General features: G+C 66.0%; 1 protein-coding gene across 2 annotated transcripts in view; it reads left to right on the top strand.

The window, feature by feature from the left end:
* TTYH3 (tweety family member 3) overlaps positions 1 to 26,426 on the top strand; it is a 30,829-nt gene extending 4,403 nt beyond the window's left edge. The window contains exons 2-15 of one of the 2 annotated variants that reach the window (XM_047838842.1): positions 9,701 to 9,870; positions 10,028 to 10,139; positions 10,278 to 10,498; positions 10,788 to 10,883; positions 12,016 to 12,088; positions 12,375 to 12,450; positions 14,557 to 14,612; positions 15,256 to 15,348; positions 17,420 to 17,512; positions 18,475 to 18,611; positions 20,348 to 20,521; positions 21,042 to 21,117; positions 21,789 to 21,865; positions 23,276 to 26,426. In XM_047838842.1, the coding sequence (XP_047694798.1) occupies positions 9,701 to 9,870; positions 10,028 to 10,139; positions 10,278 to 10,498; positions 10,788 to 10,883; positions 12,016 to 12,088; positions 12,375 to 12,450; positions 14,557 to 14,612; positions 15,256 to 15,348; positions 17,420 to 17,512; positions 18,475 to 18,611; positions 20,348 to 20,521; positions 21,042 to 21,117; positions 21,789 to 21,865; positions 23,276 to 23,291 (1,470 nt within the window). In that variant the 3' untranslated portion in view covers positions 23,292 to 26,426. The remainder of the gene's footprint in view (positions 1 to 9,700; positions 9,871 to 10,027; positions 10,140 to 10,277; positions 10,499 to 10,787; positions 10,884 to 12,015; positions 12,089 to 12,374; positions 12,451 to 14,556; positions 14,613 to 15,255; positions 15,349 to 17,419; positions 17,513 to 18,474; positions 18,612 to 20,347; positions 20,522 to 21,041; positions 21,118 to 21,788; positions 21,866 to 23,275) is intronic. The other variant, XM_047838843.1, reaches the window with a different exon arrangement.
* The last annotated feature ends 709 nt before the right edge of the window (positions 26,427 to 27,135 follow it).

The following is a 27,135-nucleotide window of genomic DNA, read 5'->3' as shown; positions in this document are numbered from 1 at the left end:
TGTCATCTTCCTTCCATCACTGATCAGCAGGTTAAAACCTGGGGTGATCGCCTGGCTTCTCATCTACAAAAATAATAGATGTTGGCGGAACATTTGGAAAATAGGAAAAAGCATGAAGAAAAAACCAAAAAGCGCCTCTGGCTGGATTTCACCCCCGCACGCAGACCCGTGGGGTGCGCATCACTCGGAACCAGAATCACGCCGCACGCCCTTATTGTCACTGACTTCTGGACAATGTTGTTGGCCCTGGGTTCTTGATGTGTGGCCAGCGTCCCATGGTAACAGTCGGGATGCTGGGGTGCAAGTGACAGAAACGTACCGAACGTGACAAAGCTCACTGAGGAGTGGGCGGGAGCTTCTAGAGTACCCCCTGCACGGACAGAGCCGATGAGCTGGATTTGGGGGACGCAGTGGTGGGTGAACAGGGAAGTGCCTGCTGGGACAGATCGACCAGCTCTTTCCTTTCCGACGGGGGGCAGGGTGAAGCCTCTGGTTGCCTCGGCCGCGAGGTCTACACTGCGGCGGTCATGGGGGTGGTTAATGGGAAACCTGGCACATCCCCTGCTTGGCGTTGGTGTGAGGTCTCTGTCACCAGGCCCCATTGTTCTGCCTTTCGGCGGCCCCTGGTTTTCAAGGGTCTGTGGATGTGGTGACGAGCCGTGTCCCCGACACTCTACTCCTCTGCCCAGAGGATATGCAGGAAGGGACAAAGGCCGTTCCGGCCCTGGCCAGGGGGTCTTGGTCAGGCTCTGGGCAGGGTGTGCTGTGGCTCTCACCCCAGGCCACAGCCGCTGTACCAGAGAGGCTCATAAACATTTCCCCGGGCGGCCACACAGTGGCCCTCGGGGGTGGACATTGTCACTGCTCTAGAAACAGAATTGAGGCCACTGGCCGGCCAGCATCAGTGGGCTGGAAATGTGGGCAGGCTCCTGCTCCAGCGCGGTACTCCCCTTCGGTGGACACAGTCCCCGTGCAGAGGCTCCCTGGTCCCGTAGCGGGGCCTGGTTCAGGGAAGCTCAGCGGGTGTGGGGACCGGGTCCTCTCCCCGCCATGGGCAGTTCTGCTTTGGCTGCACAGGAGGAACAGAATCTGCAGCCCAGGGACCGGGTCACAGATATGGGAAGTGGCCCCCTGTGGCCCCACAGGAATTGGGGCATGTGACAGGGCTGGTGGTGGGTGTGGCAGGACCTGGCTGTGCCCGTGCCTGCCTCCTGGGGTCTGCCCTCAGCTTGGCACTGGGCCAGGACACACACATGGCTCTCCCATGGCTCTGAGGGATTCCTCGCGCTCTTGGGGAGGATCTGATGGGCACCGTTGCCCAGAACAGGGGGCTGCTTTCCAGAGGGTACCCCTGAGCTGGGGTCCCTGCCCGAGGTGGGACGGCACATGCCCAGAATGGGGTCTGCTGCCTGTCCAGCAGGACCCCTGGGGGCCACACAGCAGACGTGCTGAGGCAGCAAGGATGCTTCGGGCCGTGGAGGGGGCTGTGAGGGCTCTGGCAGGCCTCGGTCAAGGCCAGGCCTCCAGGCCAATAGGAGGCGCAGGATGGGGGCTGCAGAGGAGGGGCCTGGGTGTGGGGTGTGCCCGCAGAACCGGGCGGAGGACCCAGGCTGTGGCCGGGTGGGCTGTGGGAGAGGGGCTGTGCAGGTCCCCTCTGGAGCCTCCCTGTCCCCTGCCCCCTGCCCGAGGCCTGGGTCGGGCTCACGCACACCCACCGGCCTGCACGTGTGGTCCTCCCGCAGGTCTCAGTCGGCATGCTGCTTCTGCTCCCCAGAGGAGCCTGGCTGAGGCCTGGGTCCCCACAGGAGGGGCGGGTGGGCTACGAGACGTAGGGGTCTCAGAGAGGGCTCTGTTTTGTACCACAGGCACCCACTGTGGTCGGGCCTCTCCTATATTGGCTGAGGGCGTGGGGCGAGGCCGGCCTGCCCAAAGCCTGAGCGACTGCTTCCTTCTCGCTCTGAGGAGGGTCCCGGCCTGGGGTGCCACCCGCTCCGGCCGCGTGCACTCCAGCTGGGCTCCCGACTGTCGTGAGGGCCGCCGCAGAAGTTGTGGTGTCTCGTCCAGCCTGGCCCTGGAGGCTGGTTAGGCTGCCCTCCCTGGGCCACATCCCCCCTTGAGTCCTGGGACAGGGCTCTGGCTGGCCCGATGATGTGACCGGGCCCGTTGGCTGGCCCCTGGCTGCATCCGAGGCCTGTGGCCTGGGTCCATAGGGGTGGCCAGTGGAGAGGTGTGTGCGGTCAAGCCTGGGGAAGAGCGGAGGGCTGTTCTGGGCGCCGTGCTGGGAAATGCGTTAGGGCACTGGGGCCGGATAGACACCCTCGCCGCGGGAAGGGCAGCTCCTGTGCCGTGTCCTCCGGGGTCCGTTCCCTCCGCGAGCGGGTGTGGCGTGGGCAGCAGGACAGCGGGCTGGCCCCCAGACCCGGAGGGCGGCGGGGCGGGGGCTGCCTTGGGGGGTGAGCCACCAGAGCTCGTCCCGGGGCCTTGAGCCCAAGTCCAGCCTCGCCAGGCCTCCATCCCGGTGGTTCCTGGAGGGCAAGGGCGAGTAGGGTGCACACGCCGTGAGGGCATCAGCCTGCAGCCGGTGTGTGTCCATGTGCGGCCTGGTGCTCTGGGTCTCAGACCTCCGGTGGGAGGACTTGGACAGACAGCCGGGCCCCTCCTGGGCTCCTGCTCGGCCGGCCGCTGGCTGTGCTTTCTCCAGGATGGCCACGAGCTCACCGTCATGGAATTCGTGAAACCCAAGCCCAGCTCAGTGGAAAATCTGTTTTTAATTTCTGGTCGGCATGTGGGAGCCGCAGCCAAGTGTGTTAGAGGGGTGGGGGGCTGTGGGCCGAACAGCCAGCCAGGCGCCCAACTCTGCTCCACGGCCAGGGCCCTCGGCACCCGCTCAGCCTGGCCCGGCGGGTGAGGGGGCCTTTTCCGGAGCTTTCCTCAGGAGGCCCGTGTGGGCTCAGACCCCTGCTTCCTCTGTACTTAAGTGTGTGGGGCTCCAGCGTCCCTTCTGGCCTCAGGCCCCCGGCCTGGAAGGTGGATGCCACCCCTTTCCCAGGTGGTCTGGAGACACGCGAGGCCCAGTGTGAGGCCGGGTGGTTGCCGAGGCCAAGAGCCAGTCCCAGGGGAGCGGGCAGCGCCGTGTGGTGTGAGCCCTTCCCAGTGAGGCCCCCCGGGCACAGGAGCTGCAACAGCAGCCCAGCCCTCAGTCCAGGCCCAGGGCTCTGGCCGAGACGCACGTGGGTTCCCAGATGGTGCTTTGGGGGTTGGGATCCCGCCAGCCTCCTGGAAGACCCGACCTGGTCTCTTCCTGTGGAGAAAGGCCCTCGGCAGTTCTGGGGCTGGGGTGGGACTTCCCCATTGGGAAGCGGTGGAGGGTCCTGCCTGCCCCCACCCCACCCTCCAGAGCCCCTCGGGACACGGGTGTGCAGCCTGGACCTCGTGCCGGGCCTTCGCCCGGGCCGTCCCTCTCTGGGAGCATGCCCACCTCTCACGGTGCCCTGCTGGTGCCCTCTGACACCTGTCGTCACAGCCCCCAGTCTTCCGAGGCTCCGGGTGTGCGCTGCTGGGGTCCCGGAGACGCGTGCCCCGTGGCCCCCGTGTCAGGCCTGGTGCTGATGTGCCTCCGTCTCGGGCTGGCCCTGGGCCGAGGGGCCCTTTGTGTAGTGACTCGGGCCTCCCCACTCCAGTGAGGCAGGTGTGACCACCGCAAGGATGGTGGGGTGCAGGGCAGGGAGGGCCCAGGCCCCTGGAGGAATTTGGACTCGCCTTCTGTTTGGAGCCTCGCCCTTGAAAGCTGGTGGAGCTGCCTCGAAGGGAGGGCTGGTACAGGGAGGGGTGAGGACGAGCTGAAGGGACAGGCCTGCCAGGGATGGGATGGCCTTTTCCAGGGACACCCACCTCTGCGGGCCGTGGGCCTCACGCCACGGGCAGTGGCGGGACCTCAGTTACGGCAGCTGGGCCTGGGGGCCTGGCCCCAAACCTCCTGCCGTGTGACCGGGCGGAAGTCCCCGATGCCCCGAGAATAGCGTCAGCCCTGGACGTCTGGCCCCACGTCCTCCTCGCCCGTGAGCACCGGGGCCTGGGTGTCCATGACTTCTGCCAGGAGGCTGGCCCGGGGGGTGTGCCGCTGTGGCCTTTAGGGCGGGGGTTGGGGTGGGCAGCTTCGGAGCCCCCGTGAGGGACTCCAGCAGGGCAGGGGCTCCCCAGCCTGGCTGAAGGCTGTGGTGGCCCACAGAGGGGTTGAGCGTGTGGGCGGCGCTCAGGGGCAGTTGCTGAGGGCACGGAGGCCCCCCTGTGGGGCCGCGTCTCTGAGGAGACGGTCCGTCGGGGGTTCTGACCTGTGCTGCACGTGCGGTGTGCTCCTGGGTGCAGCGGGTGCACGGATGGGCCGTCCCAGGGTCCCGTGTGGCCACCCTGGCCCGGTGGCCTCGGGCACATCAGCGTAGCCTATGCTGAAGCTGAGCCCGGCGTCACGCACGGGTGGGGTGCACGTGCCTGTGCGCTGACTGGCCCTGGTGGGACGCTGGAGCCTCGAGCCCTCACACTGTGGTCTCTGTCTTTGGACGGGGCCAAGCCTCCTGCTGCAAAGCTCTTCCGTAAGGCTTCGTGGCACGCTGTGGGCCCTCCCCTTACGGGGCTGGCTTGGGGCCCCCTGTACTCTGCCTGCAAGCCTGGGGCTGAGCCAGGGACCCCCGCCCCCGCCCCGCCCTGTGCAGGGAGCTTGGGCTCACGTGGAGGACGGCTGGGGTCCTGGGTCCCTCAGCAGGCCTCCTGCCTGGGCCGGGGCCTGAACGGGGATAGGGAAAGGCTTTAGACTCCAAGCTCTGGCTCATCGGGTATTTCCAGAGCGGATGAGGGCTTTGGGGGACCATGAGGCATGGAAGAGAGTGTGTGGGCACAGGCCAGGGCTGCAGGGGCCTTGAGAAGGAGGGGGTGGTCCGGGGCCGAGAGATGAGGTGAGCCGTGGGGCCAGGAGCGGGGTGTGGGCCCCGCCGAGGCCTCACCACGGGCACCCGCACGGAGCCCGGTGCGTTCTTAGCGCCTCAGGTGGCTGGCAGCCAGCACTGTGGCCAGCGGTCAGGACACGGGCCCAAGCATCTCGCCTCGCCTGACCGAGTGCTGACATCACTTCCATCACAGACGGAAAATTCCATTTGGTCAGAGCCCAGATGCTGATCAGGCATTTCCCATTCTCTTTCTGAATGGAGAATGGACCCCGGGGCGGTGAAGGGGACAGCAGCCCCCGCAGCCGGGGGGGGGGGGGGGGGGGGGGGGGGGAGGCGGGGCTGTCCCCTGGAATCTGGCATCGGGAGGCGGGGGCAGAGGGCATGCCAGGCACCCCCAGGCCTGGCTCGTGCACCCAGATGGCGACGGGCTCTGCAAGTTCACCGTGATGGGCTGCGCCCCGCCCAGCTCCAGTGCCCTCCTGTGTGAACCGGGAGGGTGCTGGCACCTTCCATGGGGGCTGTGGGAAGCTGCTGTGGTACAGGCCCCGCAGCCTGATGTCCTGCCAGAGAGAGAGAGCTCCCCAGCTTCTCGGACCTTGGGGTGGGGAGCCGGGGGGCCATGTTTCTGCACGCCCACTGTGTGCCAGGCCTCAGTGCCAGAGGGGGCACTGCCCCAGCTAAATCGATGAGCTCATCAAGGCCTTTCCTTCCTGGGGGAGGTGTGGGCAGACAGACCCAGCACAGAGATGGTAGAAATAGGGTCCCTTCCTCATAGGAAGAAGGCTTCCTGGAGCCGGGCAGACAGACCAGGAGGGGATGAGGTGGAACCTTGGATGCCTGGCCCCCAGCATGTAGGGTTACAGGGGTGAGGTGGGCACCTGTGCTTCTGTCTGCCATTGCCTCCAGAGAAGCTTCTGGAAAGTAACTCACCCCTTTGGTACCCAGGACACACGATCACCATCAAGCCTGGCCCTGGGGTTCCTGGGGCAGTGAGTGGTCCTCCCCTAGCCCCTGCCCTGCGAGAGGCAGGGATGGGACGGGAGCGTCCTCCGCCCCCAGGCAGGCGGCCCTACCTGTGTGCGAGGCTGCCCCTGGCTGGCCGGCTGCCTTCCCTGCTTCCCCGTCTGCTCCAGCAGCCAGGTGCTTGGGATGCCCTCCCCTGCCCACGGCCACTGGGAGCTTCCAGCCACAGGCTGCTGTGATCACAGGGTGACACCTTCATGTGCACGTGGGCGAGCATGTGTGTGAATATACGGGTGTAGGCGTGTGTGTGCGCGAGGACATGCTTGTGCGTGTGCGCGTAGGGGCACGTGCTCACCTTGTGCGTGAGCAGCCCTGGACCACTGCCGCCCCCCCCCCCCCCAGCAGCCAAGGTGCCCACTCTCTTGCCCCCAGCCCACCAGGCTGTGTGGTGACAGAGCGGGCCCTGGGGGTAGCAACCCCTGGGGACCCTCACCTTTCTTGGGGGACCCCCACGGGGATGCTCTTCTGAGCGTTTACAGGGATTCGCTTGTGTAATCCTCAGTCACCCGGTCAGGACAGTGATGCACCCATCTCCACTCTATAGGTGGGGAAACTGAGGCATGGGGGTGCGGTCCCTGACTCAAGGTCACATCTCTGAGCCCGGCTGGGCAGCATTTGAACCTTGCTGCTTTGGCTCCCTGGGCGTCCCGCTTGGGCAGCGGTTTCGGGGTGGCTGTGGGGGAAGGGCAGAACACGCCTCCCTCGCACCTCGGTCCAGGTTCTCGGCCTCCCGGGGCCCACGTGACCCAGTCATCAACTGAGAGGGGTCTGGCATGGCTGCCAGGGACCCCGCTCCCACAGGGAGGTTGGGGAAGGCTCACACACTGCACAAAGGCAGAAATGGGGTGCGGAGAGCAGCAGGGCCTGACCGGAGACCTCACGGGGCCTCTTACGTGGTGGCAGAGCCGGGCTCAGACCAGGGGCCTCCCACGCTCAGCTGAAAGGAGCTACTAACAGGATTCTGGTTCTGTTTTAATTACAAAGTTGGTACAACTTGGTGGTTTAAAAAAAAAAAAGAAAAAACCCGAAAATGACACACAACAACAAACAAAACAAACCAAATCAAAGCCGTAGGAGGACACCCAAGAAAGGTACAGCGTGACTCCCGCCCACAGGGGCACAGCACCTTCCAGACTCAGCCTGTGGTGGCCTCTGCCCATGGTGCTCTTCCCTGACCTTCCGGACAAGGACGGCACCCGCCAGGGAGGCGGCCCGGGTGCTCCCACCTGTCTGGCTCTTTCTGGTCTCCATGGCCCAGCTGGGGTCCAGCAGCTCCAGGCACCCCGGGGCCCTGGCATGGCTCCCCCCGCCCCCAGGCTCCCCCCAGGCGCTAGGGCCCTCCCCCCCCCCCATTGGCCAGCAGTGCGGATCTTACCTTGGGTTTCTCATCTGGCAAACAGGAGTGGGTGGTCCCGGCACCAATGACGCAGCGATCTGGGCCTGTGAGCACTTTGATGAGTCGTGATGTCCCCTTGGCCAGGCTGGGTGGGCTCAGGGCCCCAGCTGGGGGCCTGTTTGGGTTCTGCCTGCCCTGGTCCCCACTGCCCCGCCTCGGGGCAGGGGTTCCTCAAGAGGATGTGTGTTGATGCATGTATTTAAACACCAGCACCGAGCCATCCGTGTCCTGGACTTTCCTGGATTGTGTCCAATTGGGGGAGGGGGGAATCCGGCAGGAGAGGAGGTGGCACTGTGGGAGGGGTGGGGCTACTCCAGCCAAGGCCAAGGGAGGTCAGTCAGAGCAGAGGGTGGCCTCCAGGGGGACCATCTGCACAGGATGGGGATGGGCAGGGGCTCATTCTGGGTGAAGGCTTCCAGGTGGGGGTGTGGTGGGCCTCTGAGGGCTTGGGGGAGGAGCCTGCAGGTAGGACCGGTGACAGGGGCTGGAGGGTGGCCTTTGTTATGGAAGCACAGAGGTCCCAGGGGTGGTGCTGTGTTCTGCCCTTTGCCTGTGAGGAGGGGATGGGCAGGGCCTGTGGCACCCCGGCCAATGTCCGGCCTGTGCCTGTGAGGGCAGACCCTGGGAGCCCGGAAGAGAGTGCTGTTGCAAGCACTGTGATGTGTATTGACACGCAGGGCGGGGTGGGGCGGGGCAAGGGCGGTGCCGGCTTCCAGGACCCTTAAGGTGAGAGCCCCCTCCGTGATGGCCCCCCGGCCTGTGACATGCCCCGATTCCTGCCCGGAGGCCCCTGGCTGCGGCCCGGGTCTTGGGAACACCCTCTGTGACTTGAGCGCGGCTGACGAGGTGGCCCTGGTACCGGCCCCACGGGGGCCTGCTTCCCTCCCACCCGCAGCTTGTGAGCAGGAGCGGTTGGGACCCAACGGGCCGTCCTGCCAGGGCAGAGATGGTAGGCACCCTCAGCCTGGAGGAGCACCGGAGGGTGCCAGCCCCCAACGCCCGTTGCGCCCCAGCAGGGCAAGGCCGTGGCCTGTGACTCCAGCTTCATGGCGTCACCCCGGTCTGCCCCTGGATGGTTTCTCCCTCCTGTGCCTCGAGGGGGAGGCCCGAGGCCCAGCCTCCAAACAGCTCCTGGCTCCCTGGGCCCCGGTGTTGCTCTGAAGTGTGGCTGCTCGGTGCCTCCCTGGTCAGGCGGGAGGGGCCCCCCCCAGGTGTGGGGGTGGCCAGGGATGGTGAGCCTGGTGGGAGACCTCCCGGGCCAGCGGGCTCCTGCGAGGGCAGGGAGACAGCCGCTGGGCGCCAGGGCATCTGCGGCTCAGCCTCGCTTCCCAAGGGGGCCCTGAAGGGGGCAGGTGGGCATTCTCCCCCAGCAGCACCCCAGTGTTCAGGCCTGGGGAGGGAGGGCGTTTCGTCTCTACGGCACTTCCAGTGTGGACTGAGAGCCAGTGTGTGGTGGTGAACCTTCTGTGTGGGACTTACTTGGTCCCCCACCCCCCCATGAGGTGCACGTGGTCAGGCCCGGCCTACAGCGCTAACAGGCCACGTCTCCCACCCCAACAAGGGACGTGTGCTGAGGCCCCAGAGGTGCCATGATACCGGTCCTTCCTCCGTATCTTCTCTGAAGCCAGTTTCTTTACCAGTAAAATGGGGAAGGGGGGCGCTGGGCCAGGTAGAATGGCGAGTGTGGCACCCAGGGGAGGCAGCGCTGGGCCTACGGCATGTGTCCCTGCTTCCCACGGGGGATGCTGACCTTGGTGCCAGGAGAGGGCCCGAGGGGGCACTTCCTCCTCCCCTGGTGACTCCCGGGATGTGGCTGGATAATTCTGGGCCCCTCGGGCTGCTCCGGCCCCAGGGGCTTGCAAAGGTGGCCAGGTCCAACTCAGTCTCTTGCGGGCCCTCACCGAGACCCTCCGCCAGCCTCTTCTGGGGAGAGCACTGCCCCCTTTTACGAAAGAGAAGACCGAGGCTCTGGGAGATGAGGGGCCTTCCTCGGCGACTTGGCCATCAGCAGCTGTGCTGGCCCTTCCCCGGGGGCCCCTGCCCACCCAGCACCTCCTTACTGGGCTTGGTCAGGGACCCCTGTTTGGACCTGTCCTATGTCCTGCCTGGGGGCCTGGGGCCCAGGAGGTGAGGGGCCCCCGCAGGGAGGGGCACAGGGCCTGGGAGGACCCCATGGCCTTGCCCGTCTGGCTTCTCCGAATGTGGCTTGGGTCCGGGACGGGGCTAAGGACGGGAGTCACTCGAGTGTTGGGAGCCTCTGTCCCCCGAGCTGGAGGACGGTCGGGTGGGAGCCCGGGTGCCGGCGTCCGCACCTCCAGCGCCGCCTCCCGGCCTCCCACAGGCGCTGCTGCTGCTGGGGGCCGCCGCGCTGGCCTGCCTCGCCCTGGACCTCCTCTTCCTGCTCTTCTACTCTTTCTGGCTGTGCTGCCGGCGGCGCAAGAGCGAGGAGCACCTGGACGCTGACTGCTGCTGCACCGCCTGGTGCGTCATCATCGCCACGCTGGTCTGCAGGTGAGTGCGGGGAGGGGCCGGGCTGGGGGCGGGGGGGGGGGGGGGGCGCGGCAGGGAGGGGCGGCCCGATGGAGGCGGGGCCTGACCGGGAGGGGCGGGGCCGGGGCGGGCCAGCGAGGGGCCCGGCCGCGCCCTCAAGAGCCCCGCCCCGTCCCAGCGCCGGCATCGCCGTGGGGTTCTACGGCAACGGGGAGACCAGCGACGGCATCCATCGGGCCACCTACTCGCTCCGCCACGCCAACCGCACGGTGGCAGGGGTCCAGGACCGCGTGAGTGGCCGTCCGATGGGGAGGGGGGCTCTGTGCCTGCGCCCCGTGTCTGCGTGCGTGCCCGAGGGGTGGGCGTGTGCGCGGAGCGTGCCGGGAGTGGGTCTGCGCCCGGGCTCACCGGCCCCCGGCCCGGCGCAGGTGTGGGACACCGCGGCCGCGTTGAACCGCACGGCAGAGCCCAGCCTGCAGAGCCTGGAGCGGCAGCTGGCCGCGCGCCCAGAGCCCCTGCGCGCAGTCCAGAGGTTGCAGGGCCTTCTCGAGACGCTGCTGGGCCACACCGCGGCCATCCCCTTCTGGAGGAACCCGGCTGTGTCCCTGGAGGTGCTGGCCGAGCAGGTGGATCTCTACGACTGGTACAGGTGCGGCTGGCCCTCTTTTCTGTCCGCCCCGCCTGGCCCCTACTGCCTGGGTGCTCGTCACCGTCCACGGGCTTGTGGCCTTCAGAGCCCGGTGTCACAGTTGTTATGGGTGGGACCGCCGTGTTCCCCGGGACTTCTTTTACCAGAACTGATGCCAGCCCCATATCCCGGAGCTGCCCGCGGATGCCCCTCTGGGCCCCAGGCCGTTCCCTCAGCTCTGCCATGCCTCCCCGAGCAATGCCCCTGTCCCTGCACCCCACGCACACCCACACCCACCGTGTGCCCACAGGTGGCTGGGCTACTTGGGCTTACTGCTGCTCGACGTGGCCATCTGCCTGCTGGCGCTGGTCGGCCTCATCCGCAGCTCCAAGGGCATTCTGGTCGGGTGAGTCTGTGGGGTGGAGGGGCGGAGGGCAGGGGTGAGGCGCCCGCAGCACCTTCTCCCCTGAGGCGGCCCTTCCCTCCCCACCCCCATCTGTGGGTCTGGCCACGGGTTTCCCACCACGGAAGCCCGCTCCGGCAGTTCTCCTGGGGCCCTTGACCCGTGCCCCTGTGGCGGGCACATCTGCCCCGTCCGTCCTTGGTTCCTGCTGGGCTCCCTCCCCACTGAGCCTGCGTATCATAACCCAGACACCTGAAGACCTGTCCGGGTCACCAAGTCATGGGGACACCAGAAAGTCAAGCTGGCCACGTCCCCGGCCTGGAGGCAGTCTGGGCTCGTCGCCCTGCTGTGCCGCCCACTCACCTGGCCACCTTGGGCCGGTGGCTTTTTGGCACTGATAACTGTCTCGTCCTCCGAAAGACGCGACAGTGCTAGCTGTCTGCGGGTAGCAGCTGTCGCTTCCTCACTGAACAGTTGAACAGCCGTGTCCTGCGCCCTCCCCGGGCTGGGCACGGGGAGAGACCAGTGAACAGGCGGGCCCCTGTAGCACCTTGTGTCCGGGGGGGGGGGGGGGCGCTGCTGTGGAGGAGAGGAGAGCAGGTGGGGGTGGGGGGACGTGCAGGGGGGCAGGCCAGTCTGCGGCGCGTGTGCTCCGCAAGGAGCCCTGGCAGGGAGGGGACTGGAGGTCTGACCACCAGCACGTGGGCCTGCCACGAGGGGTGTGAGCGGCAGCAGGGAGGCCTGAGTGCATGGACCGCAGGGACCGGGGAGGCAGGTGAGGCCGGCCCTTGGGCGAGGCAGGTGTGAGCCCCATGGGTCTGGCCCAGGCTAACAGGCCCCTCCGGCCACGCTGTGGAGAGCAGGGTGAGGGCTGAGACCTGCTGGCCGGGGGAGGGGGGGGGGGAGCAGGGAGACCTTCCTTCCTGGCCCTCCCCTGAGCCCCACCCCAGCCCGCCCCAGATGGGAGGGAGACGCATCTGTGCCCAGCCTTCAGGTGGCTCTGGCTAAGGCCAGACCACGGAGGAGCCACAGCCCCTGTGAGGGCAGACCCCCCCAGATGTTCCCTGGGGACCCGGCCCTCTGGCCTGCAGCCACCCCAGCCTGGGGGTCGCTGATTGGCGTTCTTTGCTCCAAGGGTCTGCCTGCTGGGGGTCCTGGCCCTGGTCATCAGCTGGGGCGCACTGGGCTTGGAGCTGGCCGTGTCCGTGGTGAGTGGCAGAGGGGAAGCGTGATCCCTGTGTGCTGGGCCTCGGCATGAGGCGGGGGGGCTGGGAAAGTCATACTCCTCTCCCTTCCCGCCCTACCCTGGGGTATCGAGGTTCCGCGAAGAGTGGGGACCTTCCCATGGGCACACAGCAAGTCAGTGCGTCCCCACATCCCCATTTTATCTCTGGAGCTAAAAGTGAACCTGGGAGTCAGGCTCTATCCCTGAGAGCTGAAGGCTGTGGGGGCTTAGCCTGGTCACCCCATCTGCCTTGCCTGCACCCGTCCCAGGGCTCCAGCGACTTCTGTGTGGACCCCGACACCTACGTGACCAGGATGGTGGAGGAACACTCCGTGCTGAGTGGGGGTGAGTCTGAAGCCGGCACCCCAGCGGCCAGGCTGGGGAGACCCAACTGAGCGAGGACAAGGCATCCTCTCTCTCGTGGGCCCTTGGTCTAGGGGAGGCAGGACCCACGCACGTCAGGAAGCTAGTGAGTGAACAGGAACACCTGTGAGTGGCGGGGGGTGGGGGGCTCTGAGAATGAGGACAGGTGCTGTGTGAGGCCAGATGACAGGGGAGGGGTGACGGTGGAGGTGGGTGACAAGGGAGCAGCAAGTGACGACAGGCTACTTCAGAGCAGACAGCGTGGCCTACCAAAGAGGTAGCATTTAAATTGAGCCAGGGAAGGCTGTGTGTGTTGTGCAGAGGCACTGGGGCAGAGACAAACCCAATGTGTTTGTAAGGCAGAAAATAGATCCACTGTGAGAGGAGAGGATGGGGAGGCCAGCAGGGACAGGTCGAGGAAAGGAACTTGGGCTTAATTCCAGGGGGCCCGTTGGAAGTGGGAAGCCTGGAAAAGACATGGCCCATGATTCAGTTTCTTTTTCAAAGTTTCTTTGGGCTGTGGGAGCAACACGGAGGTCAAGCAGGAAGGCAGGGAGGTTGTTGAAGTTCTCCAGGCAGGGGGCAGGTGCCTTGAGCCAGCGGGGCGAGAGGTGAATGGGGACATGCCGTGAGGGAGCGTGATGGGGCTTCTGAAGAAGCAGGATGTAGGGAGGGAGGAACTGAGGCCCTGTTCTCTGTCTGAGCAGCTGTCCTCACAGGAGCCGTGGACTGAGCTGGGGGCAGAGAGCGTGTCTGGGGCTGGGTGCGTGTTGACCATCTCAGGAGGCAGGTGCAGGTGGGACTGGGCTCGGGCGCGGCCAGAGCTGGACGGTGCTAAGCTCATTGTTTGCCTTTGCTGTGAATACCGCGTGCTCCTTGAGAGAAGAGTCGAGGGACCGTCCCCCCAGGGATAGGAGTTCTGCGTGGCCTTAAAACACTGGCCCTCACGGGACTGTCTTCTCCTCTTTGCCCGAGAAAGCCACGGAGAGGAGCCTGTGGTCAGGTTTTTAGCTTCTTTGGTTGAAGGAACCGTTTCCATCTAAGCCAGAGGAGCCCCCACAGTGGGGGAAGGTGGATGTGCCCAGCTCAGAGCTGGCAGGACTGGTGACAGCCGTTACCACCGCTGTGCCTGGCCCCGGTGCCATCAGCCTTTCGGGTCCTCGCTGCTCAGGGCTCTGGGGCCATTGGCAAGTGCGAGCAGCCCCCGGCCTCACATGAGTACAGGCTGCCGCCTGCGAGCCACAGGCCGCCCCTCACGGGCCAGGCAGAGCCAGGTGGCCCACGTGAAGTGGGTTTTCACTTAAGCTTGGTGGCAGCCCAGGCCCGAGGAGTCAAGTGTAGGAGCCCCGTGGGAAGCTGCCCCAGACTGCGGCCAGCCCTGCACTTAAGCCCTTGCTCCTGGTCCCTCCCCATCTTGCACTGGGCCCCGGAGGGTCCCCAGAAGGGAGGCACCTGGAACTCCAAAGCCAGTGTCCACTGCTTCAGGGAAGGGTCCTGAGGGTCCAGAGAGCGTTGTGGGGGGCGCAGGCGCAGGCAGAGTCCAGGGCTCCTCCCTCAGCTGCAGCCAGGCTCGGGTGTTCTAGGGTTTTTTGAATCCGAACCGTAAGTGAATCCCCACCTTCGGACATCAGACGCTGGACGGACACCTGTTTTAAGGGCGATGAGACAGGCAGGCTCCCCGAGTCCTGGGTGCTCCAGGCTGCAATGTATGGGCTGTGTCACCTCCTCTTTGGGGCGATGCTCTGACCCAAGAACTGTTATTCTGCCCAAGTGACCCCCGAGCAGATGCATCCCCGGGCGTCTTCTGACCCCTTGCCTACCTCCGGTGCCCTGTCTGCTGCTCCAGAGGGAGGGGAGGGACAAGGGCTGCACCCAAGAGACCGCTGTGCGTGCTGCAGGGACGCTGCCCAGGGCGGAGGGTCTGGGCGCTGGCCCCGGGCTCTCTGGAGGCCACATCCCCTCTCACGTGTGCTCGAATGCACACAGGCACCACGTGCAGACACACGCACGCACGGACGCACACATGTAGGCACACGAGGTACACGCAGACGGACGGCCTCACTCGGCCACCCCGACCTCTCTCTGCAGAGATCTTGGAGTACTACTTGGCCTGCTCGCCCCGTGCCTCCAACCCCTTCCAGCAGGTGAGTGCCGGGGGTGCTCCTGCCCCGGTGCGGGCGGGAGGGGGCCACACGGGCCCTGACCCCCACGGCCCCCAACCCCTCTCAGACGTGATTGGACCCTGGGACCCGAGGAGCAGCCGGATGAAGGCCACACTGACATCACTAACTGCCCCTGGGGTCAGCGCCCTGATGCCCTCGGTGCAAGCCTTTTGGGGTGGACGGCCCACCGCCCCAAAATACCTGGGATTCCTTTCATTTCTTGGGTTCCCCTGGGTGGCCCTGCAGAGCGAAGCCAAGCGTCGCCCTGCGGGAGGGGTCCCGTGCCCACTCTGGAATGACGGGACAGGTGTCGTCAGGGTGGAGTTTGGAGGGAAACCCTTCGGCCCCCTGCCTGTCACTCCACGTGATTGCATGGCCCTCTGGGGTCCTGAAAACCACCCGTTTCAGAGACACCATGTTTTTGGTGATCTGTCTCATCTCTGCGTACGTGGGCAGGCTCGCGGGGAGCCAGGGAGGGGTGTCCCGCGGGCCCACAGAGCAGAGTGCCCACGCGCTGGCGCAGGCCCGGGGCAGCGGGACTGGCAGACCCGTTGGGGGGGGGGGGTGGCCCTGGGGTGGGAGAGACGGGCTGCCCCTGCCCGTCAGCTGCCTCTCTGTGGAGCAGAAGCTGTCTGGCAGCCACAAGGCGCTGGTGGAGATGCAGGGCGTCGTGGCCGAGCTGCTGAAGACCGTCCCCCGGGAGTACCCGGCCACCAAGGTGAGTGGGTGGGCGGCGGGCCAGCTGGCGAGCTAGAGGGCTAGATGCTGCGAGGGGCAGTGCCCCCTGCCGGGCTCCTGTGGAGGTCCCTGCCTCTTCCACACTCTTCCCGGTGGTGCCCTCCCTTCTCCCCTGCGTCCACCCTTCATCTCCCTGGACAATTGTGGGAGGCTTTTAAAAACAGGTCTGTTTCTTCTTTTTAACGTACGTACGTGCATACGTATTTCTCGACGTTTATTTTGAGAGAGAGAGAGAGAGAGAGAGAGAGAGAGCGCGAGCGCGCGAGCGGGGGAGGGGCAGAGAGAGAGAGGGAGTCACAGAACCCGAGGCAGGCTCCAGGCTCCGAGCCGTCAGCACAGAGCCCGACACGGGGCTGCAACCCACGAGCTGTGAGATCATGACCTGAGCCGAAGTCGGACGCTCGACCGACTGAGCCCCCCAGGCGCCCCTCTGTTTTTTATATTTAAAGTAATGCATGCTGTTTGAATTAAAAGAAATAAGGAATAATAAGGAAAATAGGGACAGATGGGGGAACAAAGGAAGGTCCACCCCCGAGCCCGTAGGGGTGTTCCGGGAATTGGAGGGCTGATGTTCCGGGACCTGAGCACTTCACCCCACACCTTTGCTACCATGCTCCTGGCAAATCCCAGGCTCCCCGTAGGTGCCGGTCAGCACATGGGAACCCTGCCCGGCCCGTGCGCACCACTGCAGAGTGGGCACGGCTCGGCTCTCAGCCTTTTTTGTGTGACCAGCTGGATCTTCTGTAGTAAACTCACGAAATTTAAGTTAAAAGAGCGCATGCATGTTACAGTTACTTCCTATTTCTGGTATAGCCGGGGCATCCCCTGGGTGTTTTGCAATTGAGCGGATAGGTAGGTACGTCCTTGTGCCGGGGCCGCCAGAACAGACCGCACGCCGGGGGCTTAGACAGCAGAGATGGATTTCCCGACACTTCTGGAGGCTGGAGGTCAGGGGCACGGGCCAGGGCACGGGCAGGGCTGCGACCTCCTGAGGCCTCTCTCCATGGCGTATCGACACCACGTTCTCGTGTCCTCACGCCCGCGTCCCTCTGCGCGTGTCTGTGCCCCGATCTCTTACAAAGACGTCAGTCCTAGTGGATTGGGGCCCACCTCGTGACCTCTGCTTACCCTAACTACCTCCTTAAAGGCTCCGTCTCCAAATACGCATTTTGAGGTATTGAGGGTTAGTAACGCATATGCAACGTGAATTTGGGGAGCGGGGACATAATTCAGCCCCTAATAAATAGTGAGTTTTGTCATCCTGAAATCCATTTCTGACTCACAGAGCGTTCCTCGCATATGTGTTATAAAAGGCAGTGCTGGGGGGCCCCGGGGTGGCTCAGTTGGTTGAGCGTCTGACTTCGGCTCAGGTCATGATCTCGCAGGTTGTGAGTTCAAGCCCCGCGTCGGGCTCTGTGCTGACAGCTGGGAGCCCGGAGCCTGTTTCAGATTCTATGTCCCTCTCTCTGCCCCTCCCCTGCTCGCGCTCTGGCTCTGGCTCAAAAATAAATAAACATGAAAAAATAAAAAGGCAGTGCCAGGTCCAGTGGTCGATCTAGAGGAGTTGCCGTCGACCCTGAAATGTGTCTGTGAGGTCATCTCTCCACGGAGAAGATGTGGCTGGAGGTGCCCACGTACACACAGACACACGTGTGCACGCACAGACATGCACACACATGCTACAGGATCTGGCTCGTTCTGTACAGAGGGTTCGGATGGCGTTTTGTCATTTAAAATGCCATGAACGCTTTCCCTTTCGCCGTTCTGTAAACTGAGATTTGTAAAAGAACCAGACCCCCGTCAGAAGACACGTGGTATTTGCCGCCTCTCCTGTCTTGACAGGCATCGGTGGCTCCTACTTTCCCGCTCCACTTGAATCCTCAACAGTCCCCCTGAGGCCAGGGCACAGACTCTGGGGTCATCGTTTCTAGAAGCCTGGGGTCCTCAACGCCTGTTCCAAGACCACGGGTGTGGGTGGACAGATACATGGGGGCTCCCAGGGGCCTGTCCTCCTGACTGGTGCTGACCTTGTGTGGCACGTGTCCCCCCAGGACCCTCTGCTCCGTGTCCAGGAGGTGCTGAACGGCACAGAGGTGAATCTGCAGCACCTCACCGCCCTGGTGGACTGTCGCAGCCTGCACCTGGTGAGGGCCGGCCTGGGGGGGAGGCCCCCCAGGGGCCACAACGAAGGGGGGGGGATGGGGGATAGGAGGGAGCAGCTGGGGATATGGAGCAGGAAGGAGCAGCTGGGGGCAGGAGGGAGCAGTGGGGGGCAGCAGGGAGCAGCTAGGGGCAGGAGGGAGCAGCTGGGGTTATGGAGCAGGAGGGAGCAGCTGGGGGCAGGAGGGAGCAGCTGGGGTTATGGAGCAGGAGGGGGCAGCAGGGAGCAGCTAGGGGCAGGAGGGAGCAGCTGGGGTTATGGAGCAGGAAGCAGCAGCTGGGGGCAGGAGGGAGCAGCTGGGGGGCAGAAGGGAGCAGCTGGGGTTATGGAGCAGGAGGGAGCAGCGGGGGGCAGGAGGGAGCAGCTGGGGTTATGGAGCAGGAAGCAGCAGCTGGGGGCAGGAGGGAGCAGCTGGGGGGCAGAAGGGAGCAGCTGGGGTTATGGAGCAGGAGGGAGCAGCGGGGGGCAGGAGGGAGCAGCTGGGGTTATGGAGCAGGAGGGAGCAGTGGGGTGCAGAAGGGAGCAGCTGGGGTTATGGAGCAGGAGGGAGCAGCGGGGGGCAGGAGGGAGCAGCTGGGGTTATGGAGCAGGAGGGAGCAGCTGGGTGCAGAAGGGAGCAGCTGGGGTTATGGAGCAGGAGGGAGCAGCAGGGGGCAGGAGGGAGCAGCTGGGGTTATGGAGCAGGAGGGAGCAGCTGGGGGGCAGGAGGGAGCAGCTGGGGGCAGGAGGGAGCACCTGGAAGGGCAGTGGGAACAGCGGGTAGTAGCTTGAGGGTCAGGGGAACAGATGGGAGCAGCCGGGGGTGTGGGGCCTCAGGAGAACGGGAGCTGACCGGAGGGTGGTGAAGTCCAGGGCGGTCCGGGCTGCCGCGTGCCGGGCCGAGGCCCTGGCGCGTCCCGTCTCAGCCCGCCCTCCCTGTCTCCCTCCCGGTCCGTGTGGCCTCAGGACTACGTGCAGGCCCTGACGGGCTTCTGCTATGACGGCGTCGAGGGCCTCATCTACCTGGCCCTCTTCTCCTTCGTCACAGCCCTCATGTTCAGCTCCGTTGTCTGCAGTGTGCCACACACCTGGCAGCAGAAAAGGTGAGGGGCTCAGAGCTGGCCTCAGGCCATCCCGCGTGCCGGGTGTTTTAGGGACGCGCCTCTGGACACCCGTGTTCTGGCGCCCGGAGACAGGAGCAAACGCCCCCTCTGCTCCGGACACTCTGCAAGCCTCCGCAGCGCTCTGCGAGTAGAGAGGAGCTCCCGGCCCAGGTGACGTGCGAGTCCAGAGCAGGCGGGGAGAGCCGGGGCGTCCTTGCTGCCGGTGCTGGCTCCGTGTCCCACACCCTTCCCTGCCTCTGACCGGCTGGCCTCGGGGTGTCTTGTCCGTCTCCCCGCCCCGGGGCGTAGATGTGCAGGGCTTGTGTGTGGAAAGAGCAGCTGGTTGGCCGTGGGGACTCGGAGCTTCTACAAGGGAAGGCCCCAGGTGGCCACGGCCTCCGTGGCCCGTTTAGCCAGGTGACCGGGATGGCCGCTACTACCCACGGGGCCGTGACGCTCTTGTCTTTGAAGTGGGGTGCCCGGGAGCCCCTGCCTTAGTCTCCCTGATCAGTACTAGGTTGAGTGGTCTCCGGAGGAACCGGGCCCATCGCCTTGCCTGGGCCCCACACTTCATCGCCCAGAGTCCCCGCCTCCCTTCCCGCTCATTTGGGCCGTGGCTGCTTCTTGGTGGCCTGGCTCAGAGGACAGGCAGCTTAGCTCAGATCTCTTCCCTCTGTTGTTTGCTGTGGTGATCCTGCCAGTAGTGGTGTTAGTGATGATGATGGTGGTGGTGGTGGTGGTGACGATGGTGATGACGGGGACAACGGGGGTGGCGATGATGGTGATGGTGGTGGTGGTGGCGGCGGTAATAACGATGGCAGCCGTAGGGAAGTGGCTGAGAGGACAGACCTGGAATCACGTTCCCTGGATCCAGATCCCGGTTCTGCCTTTGCTTATAGGATGACCCCGGGCAAGTCACTTGAGCACTCTGGGCCTCGGCGCCCTAACTGTAAACGCGGGTTGTAAAGAGCCCGCCTCTCGGGGTCGGGTAGGCACTAGATGAACCGCTGCGTGTAAGGGCTTAGCCCCGGGCACGGCTGGGAATGGACACATTCGCCAGCTGCTACCACTGTCCTGCTCCTCTCGCCGCAAGGGGCTCAGAGAGGACGCTGTACGCTCGCGGTCACCCAGCTGGCGGTCAGGAGGCGGGACAGGAGCGCAGGCCTGGCTGACCTAGGCCAACACCACCAGGCAGCCCCGCCTCGGGTCCGGTCTGGGAGCGTACCGGACGCGCGGGGCCTGCGGGTGCGCCAGAGCCCTGGCCCCGGCCGCCCGCCTTGCCTCACCTCGCCCCGCCTCACCCCGCCTCGCCCTGCAGCTCCCTGGGCACAGTGGGTAGGAAACGTGCAGCAGAGCAAGAGGGCTGGGCTCAGGCCTCCCGGGGAGACACAGTCCCCGTGGGCTCAGGCCACCCAGAGATGCAGGCAGAGACCTGCAGGGCCAAGAGAGGCCACCCCCACTTCCGGGCACCCCACTCTCTGCCCCGCGGGAGGGACCGTGGCCCCTCGTGCTCATAGGCAGACCGCATCCGGGTGTACAGGCTGAGGCACGGGGCCCTCGGCGCCCCCGTCTCAGAGGATGAAGCCAGGGTGACCTGCCCACGGTCCCGTAGTCCATACCTGACCAAGCCGGGGTCGGAACGAGGTGTGTCTGCATCCGAGCCGACCCCACACGGGCCTGGCGGCTGGCCGCCTCGGGTCCGGGTCTGAACCCGCGCCGGGTGTCCTTCCCTGCAGAGGCCCCGACGAAGACGGGGAGGAGGAGGCGGCCCCGGGGCCCAGGCAGGCACACGACAGCCTCTACCGCGTGCACATGCCCAGCCTGTACAGCTGCGGGAGCAGCTACGGCAGTGAGACCAGCATCCCAGCTGCGGCCCACACCGTCAGCAACGCCCCGGTCACCGAGTACATGTGAGTTGGGCCGGGAGCCGGAGGGGGGTGGGTAGGCGGGGACGGGGGCGCAGGCCGTGCGGAGCTCCGTGTGCCCCGCTGCGGGAGAACCTGGGAGGGCCAGAGCAGGGGCCGGTCGGGCAGTCTGAAGGGGCCTCCCTGGGCGCTGCCCGGGCTCTGGGTGGGGTCGCCCAGGCAAACCAGGCTCGCGGCCACGATGAGGCTACTCGGTTAGGTGGAGGGTGTGTGCGAAGGGTGTGGGGATGCCGTGGCTGACAGCCCGGGGCCGGCCGCGTGGTGGGCGGGCATCCGGGTGGGCTCTGGCTGCGCCGAGGCAGCCTTGGGTCGAGCCCTGGGTTACTGTGCCAGGGTCACGGGCGCCTCAGGTCCTTGCTGGGGGCCGCATCCAGGGTGGCGACGAGAACCCCACAGGGCTGGAGAGGGCCGGGCACAGGTAGGTGGGCACAGAGTCTGCCTGGCTTCAGAAGGGTCTCTGCTCGGCCGGCGGCCGCTCACAGCCCCTCTCCCCTCATGACCGCAGGAGCCAGAATGCCAACTTCCAGAACCCCCGCTGTGAGAACACGCCCCTCATCGGACGCGAGTCCCCGCCGCCCTCAGTAAGTCTCAGGCCTGGGCGGGGGTGCTGCACGGCTGCCTTGGCGGTCATGTCGCTTTCGCGGGCAGTGCGGGCCCGGCGGGGTGGCGAGGAGCCTCCAGTGCTGGGGCCGGAGGAGGCGGGGCCGGGTGGGCCCACGAGCTGGCCTTGAAGGTACCCTGTGCCCCAGCCGCCTGGCGGGCCAGCTCGACCCTCAGGGGCCCTGGCTTCTCCTTTCTCACGCGGGCCCACTTCCTTTCACTTCCTCCGTTGACTCCCTGAGCTCGGCCCGGGACTCAGCCTCTGGCACTTCCAGCCGCTGTCCCCTCTGGCCTCGCTGAGACAGAGAAGAGGGGACAGGGTGGTTTGGCACCCAAGAGAAGGAAGTTGCAGACTGACGGGCCCCGGTGGCCTTGCTGGACGAGGTGGGCTGCAGAGGACAGGGCCAGAGAGGCTGAAGGCCACCCGCCTTCAGAGGTGGGCGCGTGTGCGGTGGCCCCGTCCTGCCCTGCAGCCGCCGGGGCGCCCTCGACCCGGACCAGGGCCGTGTGGGCTCGCGGGCCAGGTAGCCCTCGTCATCGGCACCGTGCTCTGGCCCCCCACAGCCTGCTGCAGGCGGGGCCTACACCCCGGCGTTGAGGCCGCCCTCTCTCTCTCTCTCTCCTGCACCCCTCCCGCCCCGGGCCCTCCTAGCGCTATCTGGCAGGCTGGCAGTTTAAGCCCATGGATAGTGCCCGAACGCTGTGGTGGCCGTGCCCTCAGAGTGACAGGTACTGACCCGCCCCAGGTGCCCTGCCCTGCACCGCCTGCCCACTGCGCCTCTCTCCGCCTCATGCTGTCGGCTCACTGCTACCCCCTCACCAGCGCGGGCCCTGGGCCCACGTGACACGCCCCAGCTCAGCAGCTGCCGGGCCAGCTCCGGGTCCTTACAAGCCTGTGAGCTCGTGAGCCCCCAGCCCAACCAGAGACCTCGTGCCGGCCTCCGGCCCGTGACCCTCACCTCAGGGGCAGTGAGCCCCCTCCCTGCCCCCGGCCCAGCTGCAGATGGCCCCGGCCCCTCTTGTCACCTCCCAGCAAGGAGACCATCTACCAGGCCCCTGGGTGTGCCTGCGCCTGGCGCCTGGGCCCAGGGAGGCAGAACACGGGTGAGGTGGCACCCCGGGGTGCCCTTGGGGTGCCACCGTGCATGTTCAGAGGTGCACACAGGCGCATGCAGGCAAGCGTGCAAGCTGTCCCCGGCCGTGCCCACATGTCTGCGCGGGCCTGCTTGGGCTCCTTCAGGGCTCTGGGGTGCCGTCCCCCTCCCCTGCCGCTTGCCCGGGGGACGACACGGCTCCCTGGTGCCCACTGCTCCTCCCCCTGATGCTGTGTCCTGGCCAGCTGCCCGGCACTCTCGCCTTCTTCCCCACCTGGAGTGCCAGGAGGGCTCTAGGGACCAGGGAGCATCGTCCCTCCCCATCTGGGGACTCGGGAGGGGTCAGCGCAGGGCTGTGGGGTCAGCCTGCGCAGGCTCCCTGACCCCGGCAACCCTTGGCACTTGGCCTGGCCTTCGTCCGCGTCCCCTTGGGCTTGTGGCCCTTTGCACCCCGCCTGGCCGCAGCACACGCCTCCTGTGTGTGTGCTCATCATGAGCAACCCCCGCACACGCGTGCGCGCACGCACACACACACACACACGCTTCAGGTTGGACGAGTGGCGGCCAAGACACGCCGTCCGTGCCCTCCCTCCAGGCGCCTCTGTCCCTGCGTCTAGGAGCTGGGAGGAGTCCGCAGCCCCACAGCCCATGTGACCTTCGGGGCCTCCTTTCCTGGGGCGATGGGGCAGAGTGGCCGTGGGGCCTCCTCCTTCCCAGGGCCTGACCCGCTCTCAAAGCCTGACTCCACCCTTGCATGATGGTCTCCCGCTGGGGCAGGAGTCTCCACGCGTCCCCTCAGCCCAGTCCTGGAAGGCAACCTCGACTGAGTGCGCTCCTGTGCCCGGGAGGGGAGCCTGGGGCGTGGGGGCTGGCCTCCGCTCGTGGAGCCCGCCAGCCACTCCCGAGCCCCTCCACCGGGGCTCCGTCATCTGGGCCACCGCCCTCCTGTCCCACCCTCGGGTTGCTCCTGGCTCACCTCACCAAGGCCCTCGTGTGGCTGCGTCCGCTGCCCTGCTGACCCCCTCTTCCCCTTGTCTCCCTCCAGTACACCTCCAGCATGAGAGCCAAATACCTCGCCACCAGCCAGCCTCGCCCCGACTCCAGCGGCAGCGGCCACTAGACCGCCCCGGCCGGCCACCCGCCCGCCTGCCCGCGTGCCAATCGCCCCGCCCTCCCCATGCCAGCACTGCCGCTTCCACCCGCGACCACTCGCCGGACCCTCCGCACGCACGCCAGGCCCGCTGCCGGCTCCTTTGCGGCCCCCCTTCCCTCCCCTCCCCTCCCCTCCCCTGCCCTCCCCTCCTCGCAGGGGCATGGAGATGAGGAACTCCGGGCCCGCGCCCTCTCCTCAGGCCACGCGCCTGGACGCCTGCGAGCGATGCCACCGACGCGGGGCCCTGGCCCCCCACGCCTGTCCGCCTCTGAGGACCTGCGTTTGCAGAGCCCTTCCCTGGGCCGGCCCCGGCGCCGTGTCCCTGCCACCTGCCCTGCAGCACGCCGACCCTGTGGACGCCCGCGTTCTCCGGCTCGCACCCCAGCCTGCCCCTCCCCTCCCGCAGCTCTGTGTTCCCGAGGCTTCTGTCCACAGGCTGTGCGGCGCCCCCCGCTGTGCCCGGCACCCGGAGGGGCCTAGGCTCGCACCCGCCCACCGGGCTCCTGTGCGGAGAGCCCCCGGGGCGCCTCCGTGGCTCTTCCTTTTCTCTCCACCTGAACACAGGCCCCTCCGGGAGGCTCCGCTTCCTCTGCCTCCGGCCCAGCACTGCTCTCTCCCTCAGCGCCCACCCTGCCCGCGGGGCCCAGCCCCCCACAGCGGCGGGAGGACGGCAGGGGCCGCACACTCAGTGCTGGCCACCTTCTTGGTGCCAAACCCCCTCCCCCACCCCAAGACTTGGCAGCTTGTCTGGTTCGTTTTTGCACTAACCACCTTTGTCACCCTAGGGCAGGCGGACTGCGGGCCGGGCAGCCCTCCCTTCTCGGTTCCCTCTCTGTCTAGGACAGGCGCGGTGTCCCGTGCCGGGCCGTGGGGCTGGACCCGAGCTGGCTGTGAGCGTGCCCTCGGCCCCTGCTGCCCCTCTTGGGACTAACCACTAACCTCACCCAGCCTCCGCGGGCACCCCTGGCCGATCCAGAGCCGGCAAGTGTCACCCTGAGTCCGGGCCAGAGATGAGGCCTAAGCCGGCCGGCTGGGAGTCAAGCTGGAGTAACCGTTTCTTCTCGGGGTGCTGCTGGGGAAAGGGCTGTAGACTGACAGGCAGCCCAGGAGCCTCGAGAGCCGTCCCTGGGCAGGTGCTGCCCCAGGATGACTGTGTCCTAGGGAACGAATGTCCCTTAGGCTGTAGGACCGAGGTCCCTGCGGCCTCAGTCTCCCTACCTGTGAAGTGGGAACAAGGCTTCCCTAAGGTGCTTTGGCTTTAGTGTACAATGTTTGCTGTGTTTCCTGCCATGGAGGGTGGGCCACCCCCAAATCAGGATGGGAAGTCCCCCGCCAGTCCCAGTCTTGGCCTAGCCAGCCTGAAACGGAGAGGCTCTGGCCTGTGTGTCAAGCCAGGGGCAGCAGAGTACCACCGACAGGCACGTGTGAGGGCCCGGGCCAGGGTCCTGCGGTGGGAGGTGGGCAGCTGGCCAAGCAGCTTACAGACATGTGGGCTCTTCCTTCCAGAGCGGGGGCGATGCCCTGCCCCGGGACAGGCCCGGGGACAGGCCGCCTGCCCTTCCTCCACAATCCTCTCTCTGTGCTGGTGTCTGGGACCAAAAGGGCAGGTGGGCTGGAGGCCAGGCCACATCTGCCCCGCCCCTGGGGCAAACCGCTGAGCCGGGGAGGGAGGGAAGTGAGCAGGCAAACACTGGGGTGCCCCAGGTGGTCCTGGCGTCTGAGCCCGTGGGCATGGGCAAACCTCACCGCAGGGCACTGTGTGCCCCGGGCCCGGCCCGGCCGTTGTTCTGGGCGCCCGCGGCACACCTGCCCAGCTTTTCCTCCGGGCTCCACCAGTGCCGAGAGCGTTCCGGGCCCGGGGTCGGGGGGAGGCCCCGGCAGCCCCGCCCGGGTGCAGCCGCTCTCCACCGCTGCTCAGAAGCACAGTCGGCTGACCGCGGCCCTGGGAGGCCGCCCGCAATGTGAATGTACATAGCATGAGAGGCGGGCGCTGCCCGGACAGGCTGTGGACCGCGGCTGTCCTGGGAGTACCCTCCGTGCGTCGTGTGCGTGAGTGCCTGCCCCATCTGTGACGTCCTCACGTTCTTCTACTCACCGAGGTTGGAGAAAGGAAAAGGAGAGTGATTCCGAGGGGCTCACACCCAAGCCTCAGTCTCTGGAGGGGAGCAAGTCCTACCATTGGTTTCCTTTCGTTCCAAGTGTTCAGGGTCCCCTTCCTAACCCCCATCCCAGTGACTTCTCCACATCCCTTCCCAACCCTGCACCACTGGGCCTCGCTTCCCACAGGCCCTTGACAAAGTGGGTAGCAGGTGGGAGGGAGGGTTCCCCCAGGGCCTTGAAGCGCCCCTTCCCCCCCCCTCCCCCCAGCAGGGTCCAGCTGGCTCCCAGGCCCCGGACAGGCTGGGCAAGTGTGAGGCAGGGTCCGACCGGGACACCTGGCTGATGGGACTCCCCGTGCCAGCATCCACTGCCCCTGGGTCCCCTGCCACATCACCCACCCCATCTCACTATGCAATTCCAGCCCAAGTACCATCCCCTCCCTACCCAGGACCCCTGCCCAGCCCCAGACTGGTGGGGGCCTCCCTGGGGCGCAGCTGCGGGGCAGGCAGGGGGTGGGCAGGGACGTTCTATTTAGCTGTGATGGTTGCGTCTGTGCCACTTTGTTACATATAACCTGTCATTCAATATGATTTTGTTAAGACTCCGACCCTCCCGGCCCCTCTCCTGGCCCTGCACCCTCTCCCCAGTGTGATTAGTGCCCTGAGCGGGAAGGGGGAACTGAGGCCTGAACCATTCGGCATCTTCCTCCAGAATCTTCCTCCGACCTCCATAGGGCCAAGGCTGTATGTGCTGTCGCTGTGTTTTTAATTTTTATTTTTGGTTTTGGTTTTGGTTTTTTTTAACTGGGTTTGGGGTTTGATTTTTATTTCTTTGGGGGCTTTATTTTTCTTGGCAAATAACTAAAAATCTCGTCAATGTAATTTCTGTGGTTTCTATTCAGCTTGGGTTTCATGTTTTAAAATAAACACATTTTAAAAAACAAGCCTCTCTTCCTGAGTTGATTGGGCTCCTGCCGGAGTTTGTGGACAGTGTGGTCACATGTTGGGAGCCAAAAGACCCCCGGGGGGTGGGGGAGGCCCAGTCCTGGCCGGGGAGCCCACCCAGGTGGGGCTTCATGAGATGGGCACGAACAGTGGTCTTGACACCTTAAAAGCCTCACCCTGCAGTCTGGACGTGCACTGGAGCAGCCCGGGGGGACGGGATGCCTGTGTGGAGGCCCCTCCGGCCACCTGGAGAGGTGACAGGCCTGGCCCAGGGCAGGGGTGTTGGAGGCGGGCCAGGTGGGAGCAATGGTGGGTCCCCTTGGAGGAGCATTTCCTGAGCCCCACGGAGATGGGGCTCAGGGCACTTCCCCTGGGGGCATCTCCAGCCACGGGCCTCGCCGGACTCCTTCCTCTCGGGTGGGTGGGATGGTGGTGGGAAAAGGAGGAAAGGAGCCCTGGTGTATGCCCCGGCCCCTGCCCCTGCCCCTGCCCCTGCCCCTGCCCCCGCCCCCGGCCACTCCTGCCGACCCAACCCAACCAAACGAACAAGACACGCAGGGGGGGTTTCTCCTAGCCCAGCAACAGCCCAGCCAATGAGAAGCCATACTTCTCAGCCAATGAGAGGCCTCCATTCCGCTCTCCTCCAATGGGCTCCTGTTCCGAACAGGCCCCCCCCCCCCCCCCGCAAGGCACACGGTCCCCCCCTTC

This window comes from Prionailurus viverrinus, chromosome E3, assembly GCF_022837055.1.
Source record: "Prionailurus viverrinus isolate Anna chromosome E3, UM_Priviv_1.0, whole genome shotgun sequence".
NCBI classification, from domain to species: Eukaryota; Metazoa; Chordata; class Mammalia; order Carnivora; family Felidae; genus Prionailurus; species Prionailurus viverrinus.
The sequence above is the reverse complement of the archived record's forward strand: the minus strand, read 5'-3'. Positions and strand labels throughout refer to the sequence as shown.